This window comes from Pseudopodoces humilis, chromosome 13, assembly GCF_049639895.1.
Source record: "Pseudopodoces humilis isolate 2021_Gansu_Grassland_sample_001 chromosome 13, ASM4963989v1, whole genome shotgun sequence".
Lineage (NCBI taxonomy): Eukaryota > Metazoa > Chordata > Aves > Passeriformes > Paridae > Pseudopodoces > Pseudopodoces humilis.
In genome coordinates, this window is record NC_142212.1 from 3,925,530 (window position 1) to 3,948,739 (window position 23,210).

General features: G+C 37.9%; 2 protein-coding genes across 6 annotated transcripts in view; one reads left to right on the forward strand and one right to left on the reverse strand.

Moving 5' to 3' along the window:
- Positions 1–23,210, forward strand: part of CENPP (centromere protein P) — a 111,670-nt gene that overhangs the window by 73,738 nt on the left and 14,722 nt on the right. The gene's annotated exons all lie outside the window — the stretch shown is intronic.
- On the reverse strand, positions 5,317–21,245 carry ECM2 (extracellular matrix protein 2). Of its 2 annotated transcripts, none has more exons than XM_088061822.1 (10): positions 21,114–21,245; positions 16,906–17,195; positions 12,773–12,961; positions 11,018–11,497; positions 10,589–10,704; positions 9,770–9,905; positions 8,837–8,994; positions 8,380–8,519; positions 6,976–7,302; positions 5,317–6,324 (listed from the first exon to the last, which is right to left on the reverse strand). In XM_088061822.1, exons 2-10 carry the CDS (start codon positions 17,171–17,173, stop codon positions 6,120–6,122), a joined length of 2,019 nt encoding a protein of 672 aa, XP_087917948.1. In that variant the 5' UTR covers positions 17,174–17,195; positions 21,114–21,245; the 3' UTR covers positions 5,317–6,119. The 2 variants fall into 2 exon arrangements, with proteins under 2 accessions (XP_087917948.1, XP_005522354.1); XM_005522297.3 differs by lacking the exon at positions 21,114–21,245 and adding an exon at positions 20,299–20,489 and having other exon boundaries at positions 5,318–6,324.

The following is a 23,210-nucleotide window of genomic DNA, read 5'->3' on the forward strand; positions in this document are numbered from 1 at the left end:
AGGTATTTCCCCCAGCTGCCTTACTCCTAATAGCCAGAACAGTTTTGCATACTTTATGCTCTTATAGAAAAGAAAGAAATGTTTATGAAGGAAGCTGTAGTCTGGGAAAGAGATGGTGTTATTTTTTTCTTTACGTTAATATGGTCTTTAAATTAGTTGTAATGCACAACATTCCCCAAGCTGAAAAAATTGCAGTTTCTGAATACAGAGCTTTGTAGTCAATGCCCCAGATAAACCTTATTACCCACAGAACTCCCAAGTAAAAATAAGTAAAAAATGCTGATTTTAGTTACCAGGGCAGTTGATTTTGGGGGTAGCCCTCTGGATTCCCACAGAGAAGCATCAATAGAGGACAGACCTGTAGGAAATTTAGGATCTGTAGGATACAGATCAAACTCTGCTGCTGGTTTTAGTGAGGGACTGAAATGGAATGGTTCATGTGAGCTGAATTGTTCAGCTACTGGGCCATAGCGAGAGGTGAAGTTGCCCTCAGCCTCCAGCCCATCTATCTTTCTGTTCAAATGAAATTCCCCTTTGTATCCTATATTATTGTTATTATTATCATTATTCCCCCTTATTATCCTGTATTATCCTGCAACACCCCACTGTGGGAATTTTTACCAGACGTGACTGCAGAGCAGTGGCAGTCGTGTGCTGCTCCAAGGAACTCCAGAGCAACGACCAGATTGTGTGTTGGGAAGTTTTATGAACTGTTCACAGGCTGATAGTCAGTGAACACTTGTGGAAATGAGGAGGATTCTGTCCAACACCAGTTAGGCAGGGTGAGGAAGGATGAGGCTGGGCTCTATGGGAAATGCACAAGCAGAACTGTCCTGGGCCAGGTCACAGCCCAGCTAGGCCAGTTCTCCAGCTTTGACAGTGACATTTCTACAGAGAAAGGGCATTGCTGTTTCTGGGCTTCCTTTGCTTCCACTTTCCTTGAAGCAAAGTAAAGCTGTGGCATTGGGACAGATGTTTAATTTAGTTTTGATATTCACCCTGAGGTAGTTAGGTTTTTTTCTGCCATTCCCAAGGAAATGTCTGGAGCTGTGTCAGGGGAGGTTTAGGTTGGATATTAGGAAGGTGCGTGGTGGGGGACTGACCAGGCTCCCCAGGGAATGGGAATGGTCACAGCCCCAAGGCTGCCAGAGCTCCAGAAATGTTTAGGCAACACTCCCAGGTGCAGGATGGGATTGTTGGTCTGTCTGTGCAGGGCCAGGGGTTGGATCAATGATTCCCACGGATCCCTTCCAACTCAGAATATTCTGTGATCCTTTTAAGACTGATCAAACAGTATCCAGTTAAGAGAAGCACATTTACTGTGCGAAAAAGTTGACACCATAGAGGTAATCAATCTGTTGGTTTACTTTTGCTTTACTAACTGGAGTGTTTCAGTATCATAAAATGGATAATAATTTACCATAAATTGGTTTCTGGTGTGGTCAATGTTCTATGCAATACTCAACTCTTTAAGTTCTTTCAGAGACACACAATGGTGCAGAATGTGTTCTTAAAGGTGCTTTAGTGACCCAGTAACTCGTGCATCATGTAGAATGGAAGATTTTTATGAAGAGTTCTGCTTGATGTTCTCTGTTCTTAAACTGAAAAGGAAAGAACAGTGCTGTGTCTTTATGGGTCTCTCCTGATGGAATTTTAATTTGAGAACATGGTGTCTCTTAGCAAGGAACATTGCATCTGTAATGAGACTTCATAACCTGGTTACTGGGAACATTAAACACTATATTTCCATTGAATTTCATTATAGCAGTTGTCACAAAATTGTTCAAATTACGCTTGCAGGCAGCTGCTTGGTACCTGAATTGGTACAAAACTTAGGAGTAGGATGTTAATTTGCTGGGGAAAAGAAAAGCTAGATTCATTTTGATCATATGATTGTTTCTTAATGTGGAAAAGGAGATCTGTTTAATACATTTTAGAGGTTTTTAAGTGATGTCTTCGCTACTTTTAGATGGAAAAAGTGTTCCAACATTTTTCCACAATACTTTGGGGCCTTGAGGCTGAACAGAAGTTGTTGACATCTTTAAATCAGAGCTCTTATTTCACGTCTGCTGTTTTTTCCCCATTTAAAATGGTCTTCAGTGTGCCAAGAGAAGTAAAATTAAAGCCTTGAAATAGAGTTTGGGATTCAATGGTAACTAGCTATAAGAGAGGGGTCATGTTACTAAAGATGCAATAAAAGCATGGTTCTCTTTTGTTCATTAGGAAACAGAAATGTGTGTCTGCTGAGCAAGTCCACCATATAATTATCAATCTTTTTGCATGCATGTTTGTACGTTTTTCACTTTACAAGAAGACAGTGAGACTGTTATGCAGGGCTTCGTCCAAATGAGAGTTGGGATGGTTCACTAAACCTTTAAATTTTTCTTGCAGCCAAAACTAACTTTAAAGGAAATCTCTTTAAAAACATTCACTATTTCCAAAGGGCTGGCTTCACCTCTGTGGTTGGGATGTTCTACAAGGCGGTAATGATGTGGTTCTGACCCCTTAGAGCACTGATTTAACCTGAAGTTTGGTCTTCCAAAACCTGATCTGTAACTTCAGCGAGAAGAGGTGGTGTAGAAGTTGTAACAGATGTTGGTACCCCAAGTTCTTTGTTGTTTTGACATTGGTTGTTTGTTGAGGCTGTAACTCCAGAGCAGCTCCCTGGGGTTACACTTCCAGCTGAGGAGAGATTTTGAAGTTTCCTGAGGAACTTTCCAGAACACCAGAAATTGTATTGGTCTGCAAACCCACAGTCAGCAGGCTTGTTCTCTGCAAACTGCTTCATGCAGAAGTTATCAGGGTTATTGTGTATAATTATTTTGATAGTATTTACTCATAATTTTACTATTTTTCTGTCTGTAGACTTGTCTGAAAATTGTATAAATTGGAATATAAACATGGTACTTAAATTAGAAAATGTTTTCACAGGAGAGTTTCCACCAGTTAATACTGGTATTACCACACTACATAAATGATAAACTATTTATTTTTTTGCTGTGATGTAACTGTTTATAAAGCTGTGACTTCAGAGATCTTAAAAGTTCATTGATTTCTTTCAATAAAAGCAAAAATTTTTAGTAGAGAAATGTTAACATTCTGCTTCCCAGTTCTGATAGTTATTTCTTTTTTAATGTGCTAAGGGGTTTTTTGCAGTAGGTGCAAGTAAAATGGATACTTCAGAATTGAAATTAAGAAATTACATCAACCACTCTCTAGTGTTACTGTAACAGTGAATTAACTCGGTGCAATTCACTTTGTCATGGGCAAATAGAAAGCAAGTGGTTACACAGCAACTCCTTTTGGGGGCAAAGTTGAGTGATTTGTAGATTTGTCATGGAGGGATCTCCATTAAATTAAAATGGACAAGGGTAGGTAGCATGAACCCAACATTTTTGGGGTCTCAGAGATTCTAGTAGCCTGAAAACGTGGGCATTAATAATGAAAATCTCATTTTGGGAGGTATTTGATGCCTTTATTTTTCTGAGACTTCTGTGTGATTTTTGTTGGGTTTTTCCCCTAAGAAATCCCTAAGAAAAATATTTTACCTTAGAGAAATCACTGCCTTTAATTGTTCCTTCAAATTCAGAAAGCTACCCAAGCTCCCATGGAAACAACATTATTTTGTTGGAGACCTTTGCAGTTTTTATCATACCAGAAGTGCCTGTCCCTGGCTCAGGCACACCCTCAAAGTTCCGTCATCGTTTTCTCAGTAAAAATGGCCATGTATTTTATACCCTGTGTATTAATTTAGTGATAACCACAGGATGTCTTCTGCTACATTTCAGTTTACAATGAGATTTAGCAAGTCTTGTCAAAATTCTGATGTGTGATACTTGAGCCAACAATGCAAGTCAGAAATCTAAACCCCCAAAAATCCTCTTATGCCACAAGGCATTGTGGTTCTGGAATTGCTGTGGCTATTGAATCCAAACTTCTCCTATTCTGGTCTCTTACTGACTGTAAAATATCTTTCCCACTTACAGTTTCAACATTCACACCTTGTATTTACATGTGTTCACCTTGCATTTGTCTCTGACTGGGTTACTGAGTCGTATTAAGGGTTTTGCTGTATTATAAGTAGTTTCCTCTCTGAAATGTTTAAAAAATTCTGATGGAACATCTCTGCAGTCTTAGAAACTTACAGCTGATTCACTCTTGAATTCATCTGTGAGTAGAAGTCAGCTGCATCTGTGTGTGGAGAACAGGAGAAATGAGAATGCTGCTGTGCAACTCTCAAATGCAATTGCCTGGCAGAAACAGTGCTGGATTGGCTTAGCCAGATCTCACTCAAAGCAATTCTCATGAAGGTCTTGCCATGAAGGCTCTCCCAGTATTTAGATACTTATTTATTTCTTTTTTATTATTTATGTATTTTATTTATATATATATATATACACAATATTTCATAAGAGTTCTGAGTCTGATAACACCAGAACTATTATCCATTCTCAATCCAAGCCTTCTCAAAGTATATTCATTTCCAATGTGAGCCTGCAAAAATTAATGATTTACTCAAATGTATTTTAGAGTGTAAACTAGCTATAGTAGTTTTGTGTTGAGCTGGCCTTGCATATTTTTATCGTACTGGTGGCCAAAGATTCTGAACTTGTTCCCATGTTTTTCTTGACAAAAGTTCTCAGGTCATTGTGTCCTAGGAGTCACAAGCTGTAAAATGGTCACAGTCCCGTTTACTTGTTTATAAAATTCTTTCAAGCTCACTGTTGGGAAGTGATGAGAGTTTTATAATAAAGCCCATTCCACTTCCAGTATAATTAGTGATTTTGAAGGGTGGATTTGAGCTGCTTCCATCTGACATATGGAAGTGCTCTGCAAGTTTAATTCCCCGTGTATTTCTGAAGTAAGCAAGCCCATTTGTTGCATACCCTTCATCCCTTGGCTTCTTTCTCCTGCTTGCTCTTCTGCCTCTGCTAGTGTTGTGTTCCATTTCAAAAACATTTTTCCTTCAGTCTTTGTCTCACTACTGGGACATTACATTGGTGTTGTAGCTTTACTTTAGGTCGCATTCCATTGCTGAGGGTTTCTCATAGGAACAACTTCCACACTGTAATGTCAGGCAGGCTTGATACTCATTGTATTAAACCCCCAAAGGAATAATCTCAGTCCAATTACTTGCAAAAAATTCACTTTTATGGTGTCTTAATAGTGAAAAAGCACATATTGGAGAAAAAAATATGTTAATGGCCATAATAAATCTTGATTCATCTGTATTTTAGTGGTGGTATCCCCTGCAAATTCCAGTGGAGAATTTCTTGTTGGTCTTATGAGTCTGAATGTTTGGTAAGAGAAGAATCTACTTGAATGATATGCAGCAATATGTGGTGTTTTTCTTAAATTTATTATAAGACTACACATCCTGTACAGTATAAAAATCTAACAAACTATGGTGCAAATGAATGGAACCTGTTACTGTGACTTTAAAAATAATTTTAAAAAATTAAAATATGCTTTGTTATAAAAAAACATCCAGATAGATATTAATTGCTCATTCCTCTAGGTCATCAGAATCTGTGTTTGAATACAGGAAGTGTTTAAGGTCATCTAAAACAAACAATTTAACTTTTTTTCTTAACATTTCACTTGGAAGAGAGCTTAACACTGCAAAATGTTAGGTTGAAAATCCACTCCTGTGTGTGTTTTAAGAAATTTGATTCCTGCTTTGCTAGAATGTTCATCATTCAAGTACTTTTATCTTTTATGTACAATTTTTACCATTGATGATACCACTTAAAATGTTTTAAATTCAGTTAGAAAAGACAGGACCAAGTTGAGGGTTTAGTTATATTCTTAAATCCTAAAATCTGATCTTATAGAAGGTGTGCCTGGGGGCACAGTTTGACCTGTTGTGTTTAAGTAGAATAGTGTTAATAGAAATAAAAATAGATGTCATAATCTTAAGCTTCAATTTTTACATTTAATGGTTTTATAATGTAACAATATGAAGACACACACTGGTACCTTACTTCAGTATATAATATAGAGTATCATATTTATGGTAGTGGGAAGAGTTTAAATCAGAAATAAGCAAACCAGTGAGTAGAGAGAATAAATAAAGCAGCATTTCTAGAGATGGGGGTTGCAATGCAAAATTGGGGGGTTTATTTGGTCTTCTGTGGTTTAAGAACAACACTGCAATAGGATCTTATGCATGAAAATGAATGTGGGGAAAGCTTCCTTGTGTTGATGTAGTTGTTTTCAAGGTGAACGTGTTCCAAGTGGGAATCTTCATTCTCCTCCTCACTATGGTCATGCTCGTCCTCGTGGTTGGTCTGAGTCCTGCAGATGCGTTCTGGGGGCACTGTCCTGTGACACAGGGCAGGAATCATGTTATAATCATTCTAGATAACTCTTAACTTCATCATTTATTTTAGAGTTGATGTCTACTTAAATATTTGAAAATGTTAGTCGGTACATTAAATTTTCTCGATTACATATTTACTGAGGACTTTCAAAAGCCATTCTTTGCAACATTGTCTTCTTACATTGTTTTCTCATTTATATAATATACTGAGTTTTCTTGAGGAAAGTATTGCCACGTGTTGCTGAATGGAAACTTTGTCTGACACACGGGAATTCTCTCTTTGTCATTCCTTTGCCTTACAAAACAGCACAGAGGGCCTGGATCGCACGTGTGGCTCCACAGCTGGGGCTGGTGGAACCTGCTCACCAGGTGACTCCAGCTGCTGACTCCTCCCATTATTTTGTTTTCATTTTGGGCTCTGCTCCAGGAGCAGAAAAGCTGGTGATTGCTGGTAATGAGTATTTTGAATAACTGTGAGGAGGGGTGAAATCTCACTTTTATCATATTAAGGAATACTGCAGAAGAAAACTCAGGATTCAGCTCCTCCTTTATACTTTTCTAACAAATATTTACTTAAAAAGAACAAATTCCTAAAGCAAAGTATGTCTTATTTATTTTAATGTCATTAATGTAACAAAAAACTTGGAAAGTACCTTATTTTATTGTTGTTCAGTCTTAGAAAACGTAGTTTTCTCATTTCATCAATCCCAAAGGGTACAGCCTTCAGTTCATTGTGATCCAAAAAGAGCTCCCTCAGGGAGTGGTAAGCTCCAAAAAATGACACTGGGTCGATGCCATCGTCAGTGAGTTTGTTAAAGGACAGGTAGAGATACTCCAGCCCTGGCCTCATGTGGCCAAACACATAGCCTGGAATTCTTTCAATCTGATTTCCTATAAGTACCAGATGGAGTAAAGATTTTGGCAGATAGGAGGGAACATGATATAACTTATTATAAGAGAGATCGATTGACTCCAAGTTCCTGCATTAAAGGAGAAAAGAAAAGAAAGGCTGAAACCTCTCTGAGCTCCTCCTCTGGCAGTGCTGTGTTCTGTACAAGTCTTTGCTTCGTGGCATTACCAGGGAATGAAATTGCCAAGGGAAATTTGTTTCTGTTAATGGGGCAGAATGCATTTTATGGAACATGGTCATGCATAATTACTCTGGGAATAGAAAGAATGAAGTCATGAATTACCAATCGAGCACAATGATTTTGTTGATGGGAAGAGATCTTCAGTAATGAGGGGGGAGGCCTGAACAGGGGAATCCCAATGGACTAATTTGGGATTGCTGCAATAATGAGTTACACTGAAGACCTGGAATAACCTTGGGATTTCAGTCATTATCCCATTAACAGGGAGTTGTAAGCTTTGTTCTGAAGCCCATTTGAAATGGAATTGTGTGAATGAATCAGTCCCATGTACTTCACTTCCAGGGATGAGAGATGCTGTCAGTAGTAACAGTGTGATTGTTTTCAGCTTCAGGAATTTGCAAGTTCAGGAATCAAGGGATAAAGCTGCAGCTGCCAGTGATGGCCAGGTACCCTGCTCAGCTTGGCAAATTTTTTAGCAGGAAAATCAAAAGCACTATCATCTTTTACTGCTTGCATTCTCATTGATCGCTCTGCTTATATTCTGTGCTTAGACAATGCAGCTGTATGGTCTTTCCTGTGTCTTATTGACTTTTAATAATTTTTAATCCAATGGGAAATAAGGCTAGGACAGTATTAAATTATTTTTAAATTACCCATGAGATAATTGTGTATCAATACTAAATTACCATATGATTGTATATAGTATTATTTATAATTAATGTTTATTTTTGAATGGGTGGCCAGAAAAAATATTGACTTTTACGTTAATATGGTACAGATTTGAGGTAAAAGATCTTCTAGATTACACAATTAAGCAAAGGAAATTTAGAAAAATTAGTGTAGGAAAACAAAGCATAATTACAATTCTAAGTTAGAAGTAATGAAGTGCAAGTATTTCTTTGGTTATCTGACTCACTAAGAACAGAGAAAAATCAAATAAATGTATTTTAAATGTCTGGTACTTACTCTTGGTTTATCCAAGCCAAAGGTGCTATCCTGTGCTCTTCTAATTTGTTATGCTTTAGCCCAATGATGTTAATGTTTCTGGTATGGTTAAAGCAAATTTCTGATACTTCTTCAATTTGGTTATGCTCAAGATATAACTCCTGTAAGTACATTTGGGAAGAAAATTTGTGAGATCAGAATAAGCTGAGTTTTCCCACTGCAAATTCCAAACAGAGCAATTGCCTACCCCCTGTATTACCTGGTCTGTCTGTTAATTCTCAATCTGAACCAGAGTCAGTTTGTAGCTGGAGTGGGACCTTCAGAAACACAATTTTTCAAAGCAATTGTTTTGTTTTCTCATTTGTGAGAATACAGATTGCTTTGAAATGGCAAACAGAAGGAATTGCATCTTTTTGGGTGTTTGTTGGGGGGGTTGTTGTTATTAGTATTTATTTCAGTTGTCTTGTTTTCTTTTTACCTCAAGAGTGGCAGGAAGACCTTGTGGGATAATTCTAAATTTATTTCTTCCCAGTCGCAAATAAGAAAGACTTTTCAAAGGATAAAAGGCCAAAGGACTGACATTTGCTTCACTAAGTTTATTTCCTTCTAATTCCAGGGTGACCAAGTTCTTTAAATCTAAGGAGAAAAAATTTAATTTCAGTTAATTAATGCCATCTTATATCTTGTTAAAATAAATGTTCATCATTTAACAGTCTTAAACATTACCCAGATCAGTTCACAGCAATGAAAAAATAAAATTAACTGATTTTATTATGTCATAATCATGGAATTATATTGTTTATAAATTTGTAGAGCTTTAGAGATTGACTGCAGCTTTATTTACATTTTCCTCTCCCAGTTCAAATGGAAAGGGCAGCAGTTGAGCCAGTTTAGATGGGACCCTTTTGGCAGGAGAGGAAAAGAAGCAAAAAAGTCCATCAAATTCTGACACAGATGGTACCCTTTCTTTTTTCTTTCTCTTTTTTCTAACAGCCTGTGTTTAAACTGGCTTAAAATGGTCGTGGTTGAGTCCAGTTATATTCTCCTTTATTTTTCATGGGCATCAAATTCTGTTCACTTCAATTTAAAAATAACTGAAATGGTTTCATCACACATAAAGCCATCAGGTTAAAGGTGGAGATAATAGGTGTCTTCAACATGCTGCAAATTCACCTCCACTTAGTGACCCTTAATATAAACTGCTTTGGGAGAGGAGCAGTTGCATAAGGGAAAATATAATTTTAAAATAGTTTGTCATGCAAATCTTTCAGCTTTTGTTGCCTTTTGAAAACATGGCACTTTAAAGCTAGCAATTACTTTTCTATGTCAAACCAGGCACATTTGGTTCAACACTCAGCTTTTCAAATTTATTTTTAGCTTCTCATATGATTGATGTTAGTTTTTAAAATACCTTTTAAGCCGTCTTCATCAATGGCATGAAGTTGGTTGTCATTTATTTTTATTTCTTCCAAAGTTGATGGCAATTCAGAGGGAATAAGTACCAGCATATTTCCATCCAAATACAAACGTTTCAGCTTTTTCAGGATCTTATCACAGGGATGAAGAAGAGCACTTAGATTATCAAAGTGCAAAATGTGCAGTTAAATATTCAGTTAAGGTTTTCTTAAACACACATTTTGTACGGTTTTTCAGCAGCAGTGCAGTAGTATCCAGTGTTTTGAATTTAAAAGTATTGTTTTACTCCTGTCAGTCTAATTAATTAGGTTAGTTTCTGTGAAATAGTAACAAAAGTGCCAGATAGTGTCACGTGTTACTGGAAGAGCTTCCCCACAGCCCTGCTGCAGTTCCCCAGGATCACTGTTTGCATTCCTGCTACTCTCTGTGATTTGTGGAGGTATTGCCTCAATACACTGCGCAGTATTTAAGGCTTCAAAGTACATGCATTTAGAAATTATGTGCCTATCCTCTTCTTTTGTGAGCAAACCGATGATTTTCTGTGGGTCAGCAAATTGACTTAGGCAGAAGGACAGCAACTTTCAGTAACTGAGGATTTTTATGCTTAAGCCAGCTTGAAAATTCAGTATGAAAAATTATCATATCTTAATTTTAATTCTTGATTATGGTGAGAGATTTCTCAAAGTAGCTGTTGAATCATACACTGCTTACTTATAGACAATGGAAAATGGTTTAGATCCATAAACTGAGAAGCAAAAAACATTATTTTAAGCAAAATTATTGAAAGGGTAGCAAAAGAGTTAGGCTTTCTTACTTTGAATGCTTTGGGACCTATGCCAGGAGAGGTAATGTTATTTTTACTCAAATCAATCCATTCCAAATTAGGTATCCCATTGAATGCTTCATCTGAGATAGTAGTGATGCTATTTCCTGAGACAGAAGGCAAAAAAAAAATGTTTGAATTATGAATTACAGTCTGTACCTGAAGTGTGTAATATTGCACCTAGAAAATATATCACAAAAAATAGCATTATGGACAGTAATTTTGTGTAGATATATTCATCTTAGTATTTAAACGCTGGCATGTAGGTCTAATGTTTTTCATTTCTTGTTTTAAAGGCTTAGCTGTAAAATTAGTTCGAAAACTTCTGTGTTGAGGAATGACAAAGCATTAACAGTGCTGTTGACTGCATGTAGGGTGGATGATGTTACAAAAGTCATGCAAAGTAGACCCATGAATTACCTGTAAGGTCTAAACTTGTTAGGTCTGGATCTGAGATGGGAGGTATTTGTGTAAGTTTGGCATTAATGCAGCTCACTGTGGTGTCTGAGGTGGAACATCCAGATGGCAAAGGAGGAGCTTCTATGGGTGGAACAGGAATTGGGAAATGAGATGGAATTCTGAAAGCATCATCATCTTCATCACTTTCATACTGCACATCTCTTGCAGCTCCCGTTCTGGGGACAGGCAGCTTCTGTCTGCGACGCCCTTTGTGCCTCTGGCGATTCTTTTTGCCTTTCCTTTTTCTTTTCTTTTCCCCTTTTTTGTGACCCTCCTTGTCTCTAATCTCTATCACTTCTGTTGGAAGCAGCTTATCTTTTTCCATTTGAGTTTGTGCTGATGGCAGAACACTGGTGGTGTCGAGGTCCTTGGGGTCTGGGGAATCACCAGACAATTCACTGATGTCGTCCAATGAAATTACACTGGAGTCCAACGAGGAGGCTAATGAAGAAAAGAAAACCAAAACAACACGAAAGAGTCTGATGAAACTAAAATATTAGTAAGCACTGTTTCCCACATACAGTAAAAAATTATGATTATAGAATATTATTCCTCTTATAATACAATTCAAAGAATAAAAATTCAAAGAATTAAATTGCTGCTTGAGAAAGGCGGCACTTGACTGAGAAATGATTGAGGCAGCCATACAGAACAGTTTGTACACAGCTATGATTCCTGACAACTCTAGACAAAAAGGTGAAAAAATTCATATAGCCTTCATTATTTTCCTTTTTGACTTCTTTTTAATTATGTGTTTTGTGTTGATGGAGGTGTCTAAAGAGGAAGAATAATGTGTCTGGGAGTGGGAGGTAATTTGGAAAAAATTCACAAAGGTCAAGTCTTGTTCTCCTCCAGAAGGAACTGTCAGGGGAGGAGTTGGCTGCAGGTGGGGATCTCACCAGGGAAATGCATTAACTCCATTACCAAAATGCATTTTTTACTTCCATAATAGGACAATTCTAATAAAAGGAGTTTAAATGTCTCAGTCAACATGACTTTCACAGTTCTAGAGTGAATTCCTATGATGTCTCATCTCAGTGTCACATGCACATACACATGAGGATAAATATTTCTTACAGTAGGAGGAGACTGAGTGCAGCACTTTGCAGGTATATAAAATATTGGGAGTATGGGAAGGAAGGAAATCACATCTGATATTTATCTCCTCCATTCCTTTTCTTTTTAAAGGTACTGATTTTATTTAAATTATTGTGAAAAACCAAGATTGTAGTTCTGTGGCTTCTCTTGTGAATTGACTTTCTGCTCTTGATTTACATCAAACTGCTGCATGTTTTTGTACTCCTAAGAAAGATTTACCACTCTGTATGTCTAACACAACAGTAACAGCCAGTAGTTATTGATAGATCCTTTGTAAATGGAAGTGGGCTAGAAAATATAAATAGATATTATTTCTTTGTACATTTACAAAATTCTGTAAAGGGAGGGGGAAGCAGAAAGGGGAAGTAAAAAATGAAATACAGTTATCTTTACTATAGCATACTTAGCATCATCTTTTCTTTAAATGTTGTATCAAACTCATCCAACAGAGTACTTGGAGAAATCGAGGTCTACTCGAACAGAAACTGTGAAGAGCTGCTTTCATCATGGAATTCAGGATAATGTGTACCTTGTAGCTCATGGGATCATTAAATGCAGTGTTTATGTAAGGGTTTAAACCAGGCAGTTTCAAAACAGTAAATCTATGGTGTCCCATACCAGTCTCAGAACACACTGGGCAGCATTCTCCTGCAGGAATGATGGTCTGGGGACATTTCAGAGGGTGACACGTGGTTGTGTCACAGATCACCTCTCCCTTGGAGCAGAGACAGGTGACGCAGGGCTTGGGAGACCACACGGCTTTGTCGAACATGATCATCCCGTTAGCTGTGCACTGCCCCTTCTTCCCTAGGAACAGAAAATGGGAAATTGGAGTAAAACAGCTTAAAAGTAAACCAGCAGTGTTCATTTAAAACTTTGGAAAGAAGCACTGCTATTTTGTTCTCATTTGGAAAATACGTAAAATGCACCCTATTCAAAGGCTCTTATCATAATTCCTTACTTTTCATCACTGCATTTTCTTCAGCTTATTAGTAATCTCCAGTTATGCAAAACTTGTATAGTTTTTTTCCAGACCTTCATCTATTCCTCTCTTGTGCACTAGAGAGCTTTTCTAATATCTTGCGCATGAAATGAGAAAGGTTTAGTAAGGCCTTGTGGAACTGGGGAGGTAAAAATATTCAGTTTATAGTGACAGCTCATAGGCTTGGTGGAATTAAAGTCCATTCTGGGGTGACTGATAAGATGGCAAAAATATCATTATCTGAAAAAAAGCATTTAAAAAACCCTCTTTGCTAGAAAAGCAGCAATCTAGAACAATTTGTGCCATAAAATACTCTGTCTCTTGAGTTTCTGGACATGTATCTACAAAAGATTGCGATCTCCCCAGGGTACCAGTTGAAATTTTTAGAAAGAAATGTAATTTTGTAAGCTCCAGTCAGATATTCAGTAGGCAAGTGATTTGGAGAACATGGAGATTTAGGAAGGAAATTAATCCCAGTCTCACTTTGCTTCCAGTGGTGGAGTTTACCTCAGCAGAATCTTCCCTGGGCAGTTCTCACCCAGACTCCAGGATAAATACTGCACTTTAGCACAATGCTTTTTTATTTTTTGTCTTTTGAGAGGAGGAAAACCAAGGCTGAGATTCTTCATCCCATGCAAATATTCCTATTTTTGCGTGTACCTCTAAATCTTGTTGAGAAGCTGAAGTCCCTCACACCTTCCTTTTCCTCTTTCTAATCAACCTAAGAATGCATTGCTGAAGTGTTGTTTTGAGATGAAAACACATTCCCAAGTTAACTTTGTTCTCCCTGCACATAAAGAAAAAGAAATTTCCTCTTTTCCTATTCAGTTTGACTTCTTCCTTCAGATGAAAATTAAAATGGTAGGAACATCTTATATTACCTGAATCTGTGTGCCAGGAGACTTTCACTTGTGGTACACAAATTGTTTTTGGAGGGGTTCTTTGAAGGGTTTTCCCACACTCTGCCCTGCTTCATGCCTAGGTGTTTAGTTTTAGTAAGAATATTCAGGATAGCCTCTAAATAACCTTGTAAGACTATTTGGGAAATATTTGGTTTGAAATGTCTCTGGGATTAGTATTTGTCTCAAAATGAGGCATTTTGCAAAATCTTTCAAAGTAGTCCTACTTCATAACAAAGTTTCTTCCATTTTCCTTCTACTCAAAGACAGAGGATAGCAATCTGTTTTCTCCAATAAAAATGAGCTATCAGACTCATTCAGTTTGGATGATCCTCTATATTCCATATATTTAAAAAAATGCTTTGATTTAAATTGCTTTTAGGATGGAAAAGGCAAGAAATTAAAGTTTTGAGTAGTTGCATCTTGGTTTTTCAAGGTCTAGGACATCTCTGCATCATTTCAACTGCATAAAATGCTCTAAGCAACTCCAGCCATGTCAATTGGAGGAGGAGAGGAATTAGCCCAGGCCAAGTGCTAGTTGGCTTTAAGTCCTTTGTCATTCCACCCAGGTATCTGCAATCCAGCTCTTTGCTGGATCCTGACTTTGGGGTTTATGTGCTTGCCAGTACACCACAGTATTTCTTTTCAATAATCTCCAAAAGAAACACAAAAAGAATCCTGCACTTTCTCATGTTAAACAATAAAACATCAGTTCTTCCAAAGGAGCATACTCTGGCCTGAGAAGGAAATTCTTCTGTGCTTCCTAAAATTCTTTCTTTTGTTTTAGCTACTAGAGTGTTTCAGAAGTGGGTGCAAATCTTGTCTGAATAAGCCTAAAGATATGAGTTATCAGGCTTGGCCTCTGCAAGCTTCTTTAACAAATGATCCCTTTTTTTCTGTGTACTTGAGAGTTGCATAAAAGCAGGAGCAGTGTGTGCTCAAAGACAAAGGTTTTACCCTTGTGGTGCATTGCAGAACTTCTGTCTGGCACTGTTGGGATTCCCAGAACCCCTGTGAGGCACAAAAGGCTGTGCTGAGATGCTCCTCAAATTTCCTGACCACTGAGTCACTTCAGCCTGGTGGTGTGAGCAGGGAGAAGTGGGGGGTGAAAGATCAGAAATGGTGCAGCAGTGAACATCCTACTCTGCTCTACCTAATGGACAACTGCAAATTATCTCATGTTGTGGCCAACTGTTTGATTTAATTTAAATTCATGTGATTCTAATCTTAGATATGTCTGGTTACTGTTAAACCTCCATGTAGCTGTTAATTTTCATCCTGCATATATCTGTAAATTTGGGTGGGTTGTTTTTTTTTTAGTCTACTAAGAGCAAAACAAGTAGCTAAGAGAATGGAAATTAATATTTGTATTTCATTTTCTTGTATTCTGAAGCATGATTAATAATAGTGTTCTATTATTTAATAGACTCTGTTTTTTCCAAATCTGACATTAACTTGAAAAAATTTTGAACTTTAAAAGCTAGACTAAAAAATACCTTGTGGTTCCAGTCTTTGGCAGATGAGCATAGGACTTTTAACCTTTGGAAATATGGTGTAAATTCAGCGTGGAGTTCCAAATAAAATGAGTTCAGTGGTTTTAGCTCAGCTTTTGGATGCAAGTCCAGATAGAAAGAAACAAGCGGGGTGGGGAGGGGGAAGAGCTGTGCATTATTTCAGCATGACTGATGGTCCTGACAGAAACTCTGGAATATTTTACATGAAGTGTATGCTACTTACGTGTTATTTTCCTCTGTTTAATTTTAAAAATACTTTTAAATTAAAGGTTTGGCATCAGTAATATCTATACAATTTAACAGACACTGGATATGGTGTAGCCCAGAGTTTTGCTGGTTTTTCTATTCAAACCCCTTCCTTTCAAATATTTGATTTGAAATGGTTCAGCCTTTCTGAAGTAAGGACTCACAACAAACAGTAATTGTGGAGAAAATGTGGCTGCTTTATGTTTGGCTATTTGAGACCTCTTAGCCCAGTGGTCACATCTGTTGTGTGACACACTGTAAGACTTAAATTCTTGCTTATAAAAATAGATTATTACCATTTTATATGAATATGGTAATCAGAGCATTCTCTTTTTTTTCCATAAAATTCATTAAATTGCATATGATGATTTTACTTGGTGTGTGATCTCTTGATGGAGGAATGGAAATATCTGTATCCATAATACATATTACTACAGCAGTGTGAAAACCTCTGGATCACCAAAAAGGCAAGTTTTATATAAGTCATACTATTGAACTTCTATTAAATAAATCTGGGTTCTCAATATAAGTGGAGCATAAGAGTGGTCTCGTGTGGAATGAGTAGGATTTTTCTCTTTTAACTCAGTTTTCCATCACAAGGGTCTTGTTTGTAGTGTAACTTCCACATTAAGTGTTATTAAGGTAATTTCAAAATCAAGATTTATTCCTGCAAGTTTGCATGTGCTTTTCAAAAATGCAACCCATACATAAAGTAAAAATCAAAATGTGAGTCTATTTTAATTAACACTGCTGTTACTGGTGTTGAGGCCTCAGTGAAATGTTAATTGACTTAGAAGATATATTAAGCAATAAATTCTTCAAAATGGCCTTCAAACTTGCTACACATTGGAAGTTATGAAAATACCCCAACATATTTTTTGTTAGTTAAGTTCAAAAACTAAATAATGATGAAAAGAAAATTTGCAGGAAATATTGCTGATACCTGGCAAACAGTGTTCAATCAAAAAGCCTCATAATCTTAACAACAAAATTACTGCAGAAGGCTGCAGGCATGTGTGGAAGTAGAGCTAAAATAAAGTTTTAATGAGTTTATAGGTCTGAAATGAAAAGTCAGCCCCCCCAGGAGTAGAAGAGGGGCTCTGTTCTCACCTGGTAAGACACTGTAGGTGCTCTCGTGTTCCCCCAGCCCCACCAGGGAGTCAAACACGCCCATCACGCTGTCATCGATGTTAATGAGGGGGATCCTGGGCTCCATCCCGGGTGCCCTCGGGTTCCTGTGCCTTGCCCAGGGGCTCCTCCCCAGCCCCCTGTGCATCCTCCTCCTCCTCTGCCTCCTGCCAGCACCGCCTTCAGCTGGGCAAAAATCAGTGCACAGCAAGACAAGCAAGAAATAACAGAGCAGTGATGGTGCCTGCATGGTCTATGGGTCCAACAGAGTCCTGGAATGGGAAAAAATAGGGAAATCAGGTACCTGGAAAGCTTTAAGGACCATGTCACTCATACATGGCACTTTCCAAGACAGGTGAACCAATAATGTGGTAGGTCAATGTAACCAAGCTTCCCCTAGGGAGGAAATCGCCCTCTGAGAGCTTCAGGGACCGATTTGATTTTAGTGATTCTTAACAGTCACAGTCAAACACGTGCTGGTTTGTGTGTGGGATTGCATTTGAAGAGGTGGTTTAGATTTGCAGTGCCAGCAGGCATTGGAAGTTCAGTAATTGTTGCTGCTTCCAGCAAGGAACTCCTTGAGACTTCTGAAAATTGTGTCTTGCTTTTTTTTTTATTTGTTCCAGAGTGTCGTAATTTCTGAATGTGGGAATGGCAAAGTAACAGAAAAATGTCCAATTCATTTGTGATGTGCTGCCCCAGATGCTTTTGGGTTGGCATTTCTGTGCAAGGTGGTTTTTTTACTGTAAATGAAGAGATGTTGCTTTTCTATCCATCTCTGGCCATCCTCTTCTCTAGCAGGATCTACTTGATTCTGCAGAGGAGACCTTGGGGAAGTTTGTGCTATTTGTGATATCCCACAACTGCTTCTCCAGTGGAAGCTTTTATTAAGTGTAGGCTGTGGTAAGGCTGATCTAGAATAGGTTGTGTTCTGCATTTACTTATTAAAAAAATTCAAAATAATTGAGCCTTCTTATGCTTGTGACAGAAAAAATACATTTACTGTCACCAATAGGTGGCATTCCAAAACAGAGCAGTCAGGATTCAGGAGCATGCACAGGAAGGATATCCAGCAGTGGACTGCTGTACCAGTGTGGAAATAAGACCCTGTACATCCAGGCTCATTAATGATTTGTCAGAGCTCTGTTGCATAATTCTTTCAAAAAGGAAATTATGCTGTCTCGTGGCCTGTTTTAACTGAGACAGCAGAGACAGGAGACATTTGTGTTCTTGGGAGAGGGAGAATTAGCAAAGGACTTGGAGCTCTTGGGTTTTGTGGCCAAAACAAGGCTTAGAGCATGGTTTTTCTCTGAGGGGAATAAAAAAATGCTTTTTCTTAATGTTCATCAGTCTGGCTTTACATGTCATCTTTCACTTTGGAGTTAATCTTATTATTATTATATTGTGTAAATATTGGACAGTATTGTTTCAGGAACTTGAACTGTGGTTTTGCCTGAATTAGATTTTGTTAAAAAGCTTGTTCATCTTGGTATTTTCTGATTTATAGAACAGGTCACATTTTTGGTACAAATTACAAATTTTGGTAAAAATTCTCACAGCATCTCCTGGAATAGAAGGTTTTGAAATGAATCCAAACTTTAGTTTGCTGCTTTCTGCCCCTCAGAAATCGCTTCCAAAATGCTGTATAGACTCTATAGCTTTTTATTTACAGCAATTACTGTTAGTTAACATCTCAGATAGATGCAGAAGCTTGTCCTCTCCATTGAAAATGCCTGTTCTTGTTAAGAAAGCGCTCATTTCTGAGTCCCTCAGGACAAATGAGCCAAAGCATTTGGTGTCTGAATTGCGTGGTAACGAATGGCTGTAAAATTACACAGGAAACTTCTGTTCCACAAGCTGGGCTGAAACACACCGAGAGCCCGCAGGGAAAATTGGATGTACAAAGGAAAGGCTTGACCATGTGTGTCCATTCTGTCAAGTTTCTGACATCTTAATTATGGTCCCATTTTTCTGGGATACTCTATAATAACACCATAGCTATGCAATTACAATGCTGCTACATTACACTTGGGCTTTTTTAACATTTAACCATTTTTTCCTGTGACCAGAGGCACATAATGGCATAACTGAAATACTTTTCCCTTCTCCATTTATTTTTAAAAGTCAGGAATAATATAGAGTGAATTATATTACATTAACTGTACAAATGTTAATGTACATTAAAAGATGTTTGGCTAGGAACTTAAAGAGTAAAATTCTATAGTAAAAAAAATTGTTTTAAATTGAAACTTCGTTTCTTAAAGAACTTTTTAAATACAAATTTTTAAAAATCAGAAACAAAACAACAGAAAACACACCACACCTCCCCCCAAAAAAATGTCTTTAGAAATTAGTCCTGTTCATGTATGTGAGTTTATATGCTATTTTGTTACATCAATTTAACTCCTGGGCACTGAAAGCTTAATATTGCTACTTTCAACCAAATAGTGTCCTTTGCATGCACAACAGTGAGCTACTGAGTTCCTTTCCTTGGCTTAAGTTAACAAGTGCTGCCTCACATTTTAAGGCCCAGACTGAAAGGCCTTGGGTGCTTTGGGCCTTTCCTGCCATGTCTGGGATCCTCAGATTATCTCTTGGGAGGCTGTATTTTGTATAGGGCCAGCTAACTTTTAAATTGGGGAAAATTCAGCCTATTCAATTTATGACTTCTATAATAAATCATTTCATAGTAAAATAAAATTATACATAGCCAGTGTAATGAAATTATTAATTGTTAGCGCTGCCAAGTAGACTCAACATGGCTGCATTGCTATACCTTTTTTCATTTTACCCATTAATATTTAGATCAGGCAGGGTATGTGAAAGCATCTTTATTACCTTCACTTTGACTTTGTAATATGTTTGGTAATTTGTACCTTTATCTTCAGTAACTGTCACTTTGCTATTATATTAATGGAAATAGTTAATTTTTAAAGGAGAGACCCTTTAGAAATACCAGAGTATCAGAATTTATTAAATAATCGATCTTTATCCATTAAGTCAAAATTCAAACACGTTTCTAAGATGTCAGCGTGACTTCTCATGACACACAAGGGTTAAAGTGCTTTACCGAGATTTTTCACTCACTCTTTTTTAAAAGCATTACACAGAAATGAGTTACATTTATCCATAGCAGCCAGACCAGTTGCACTTTCCACTAGTTTAAGTTGGATATTCACGGCAAACATTCAGACAGAACAAAAAGCAGCTCAACGGGAATTGCACGCTTTATCTAGAAAGGCAATTCTGTTCAGTATTGCTAAATATAGCCCACATTATTTCATTTCAAATATTACATATTTGCAAAGTTAACATGAAGTTTAAGCCATTCAACACCATGCTTTAAGCAGTAATTTAAAATGTAAAACATTTTACCTTGTAATCTAACCTAACAGCAGATTCTGCTTGCTGTCATTTAGTCTCCCGTTGCAAATGAAACAAAATCTCAGTGATATCTTTAAAACAAACAGAGAAACTGTAGGGATTGTTGAAACATATGAGATGATTCCTTAGTTAAGCCTGAAATAGCTTCTTCCCCTGGGGAGCCAGGGCTGAGTTCTGTGTGCAGAGCCTCGGCTCCTGCTGGTGCTCGGAGCACTGGAACCTCACTCGGGCAAATGAGGAGCAGCACAATGCCTTCGGTCCCGAGGCTGACAAGGCACAGCTGGAAATCTTTTCCAGTGCTTACAGTCACATAAGGAAAAAGGAAATTGAGTGTTTTCAAAAGAAACAAAAAATACGTATTTTATTCGGTGCTGGTTTATGTATTTAGAGGTTTCGTTTCCACGTGTTATGACTTTAATGTAGATTTATATAAAATAATAAGATCTAATGCACTTTAGCAGATGTAGCCTTAACATAAAAACATTTATTAAAATTAGAACTTTTTTTTTTCAATTCGTCTTCTCCCAATCCCCTCCTCCATTTAAAGCCTGTCATCTATAAGCAGCAAGTCTTTTTGTTGAAGTTTTAGCATGGAAAGTTTTTCTTTTGTCTATTTACAGCAATGATTTCACTGCAAGTTGTAGCTTATGCATGGAAAATAAAACGACCTAAGCACTTTCCCTTCTTTTTTTCTCTTTGTAAGGCTAATTACATCCTGAAACGTGATCCTCAAGCTCAGCTCTGCAGAAGCTGCAGGGAAGTTGGTGATCCAGAGAGGAGAAGGGAGGGAATTAAGGGTACATTACCACAGGTCCTGTGCGTGCCAGCAGAGCCTTTTCCTGCATCCCCAGATCGCTGCCGAGTGTCCGGGTGGGTGATGGGATGGGTCTGCTGAGCTTCTAAATGACAAATTCACCTGGGACTCTGAGTCCTGCTGGCATTAAAAGTCCATCGTTTGCTTGAACGCACAGTCTGAGGAATATTTAGACAGATAGTCATGGAATGGTGTAACCATTGCGTTAACCATAATTGTTAACTGGTGTGTGGTGGAAAGAAATTGGAAGAACCCATTGTCCCTTTAAATAGGCATTCCTACTGTGCTCTGCATTGCAAAGACAAAATAAATATTAAACTTTGGTAATTTAGCTGGAGCTGTTTGAAAGGAATGGAGACAGTCAATTGAATGGAGTGAAAATCTGGATGGAAGGAACCCTAAAGTTTATCCCATTCCACCCCCTGCCATGGGCAGGAACACTTTCTACTATCTCAGGGTGCTCCAAGCGCTGTCCAGCCTGGCCTTGGGCACTTCCAGGGATCCAGGGGCATCCACAGCTTCTCTGGGCACCCTGTGCCAGGGCCTCAGCACCCTCACAGGGAAGAATTCCTTCCCAATCTCATCTAACCCTGCCCTCATTCAGTTTAATAAGGCCATTCCCCCTGTCCTGTCACTCCAGGCCCTTGCCCCAAGTCCCTCTCCAGCTCCCCAGCAGCCCCCAAAGCCTTCTCAAGACTGAACAGCCCCAAGTCTCTCAATCTGTCTTCATTAATTAGGTGTAGATTCAGACACACATTGAGATCCTTCAATCAGCTTAAAGGATTTAGGATTTTCTGTCAGGCCCTTGCTTATCATCTCAACTTTTATTAAGGAAGAAGTAAAGACAGCCTGGGGGGGTCTGCAAAGACACAGGCCCCTCTTCATGAAAATGGCATTGCATCTTCCTGCAATGAAAAGTAGCACTTGAAAATTGTAGGAGCTGTTAAAGAGTGACTGTGGCTGCCTGGTATCAAGAAGATGTAGGATTTTTAATTGGAAAAAAAGAAGTGTCTTGAGAATGGACATCATCTGCTGCTTTTCAATAAGATTTAAATCTGTGTAAGATTAATAATTAGATTGCCTTTAATATTTCATTGTTATTTACATTAAAATTTTCCATATAAACTTGCCTGTCATAATAACTAAAGAACAAATGCTGTATATTCTGCTAAAAGTTCAAACTAGGATGGCAAATGATTTCAGACATACACAGTTCAGGTAGTTTCTGTGTGAGTGCAAACACTGCTGTGTCCTCAGGGATCTGTTATTGACTGTTTTTATGGGAATAGTTCATCCAAGAGCACAGAGCAAGCTGCCAATCTCTGCAAGTCATGTTATGCCTGTCCATCCCACGGCCAGTTGTTGGAATGAGTTGTACAGTGGGAATGTTTTGGTCTGTTAAGATGCTTCAATGTGGAATTGTGTCCTTTGAGGAGAGAAGAGGCAGACTAAAGAGCAGTGACTAATAATTAGAATAACTTTTTATTTTTTTATATCTTGGGGCAAACTGCCACAGTTGGTTTGTATCTTGAGCAAGAGCCATAGGATGTGAGAAATGGCTGTGGAAGGCTGGAGCCTCTGGCATGGATTCTTTAACTCTTATAACAAGAGCTATTAGTCAGTGTACAATAATACTATTGTTGTTTTCCTTTTTATCAGTTCTGCTGCTTTCTGTAGGAGGTAATGGAGGGAGGAAAAACGTTCACTACTGTGCCCCTGCTCTAAACCTCAGAGGAGGTCAAATTAATGTATAAGTAGCCATAAGAGAATCTGCGATGCTGAGAAGAGCTTTTAGATTTTCATCTTCTGTCTGAAGGGCCACTTAAATACATGGAGAATGATGAAACAGGAGGAATAACTTCTGTTTCTCAAAAGCCTTCAAGGTGCCTGCAGTGTAATATCTTTGTCATCAAAGAAAGCCAGCAGGCTGAAGGAATAGGAGGATATCTTGAAAATAAAAATCATTAGGCCAACTTAAGAAGTATAGAAAGTATAAGGTGTACAGAGTATAGAAAGAAGAGTTGAAATAACTGTTTATGGTCACAACCTACAGAGACCCTGAAACTCAGTTCTGTATCATACCTTTTAG

Excerpts from the sequence above, each read along its gene's own strand:
- ECM2 (XM_088061822.1), bottom strand. The coding sequence starts at position 17,173 with ATGCAGGCACCATCACTGCTCTGTTATTTCTTGCTTGTCTTGCTGTGC. Across the intron at positions 8,520-8,836 it reads GTCTTCCTGCCACTCTTGAG|GAGTTATATCTTGAGCATAA; the intron begins GTAAAAAGAAAA and ends ATGTACTTACAG. Across the intron at positions 6,325-6,975 it reads CTGAACAACAATAAAATAAG|GACAGTGCCCCCAGAACGCA; the intron begins GTACTTTCCAAG and ends CCTGTGTCACAG.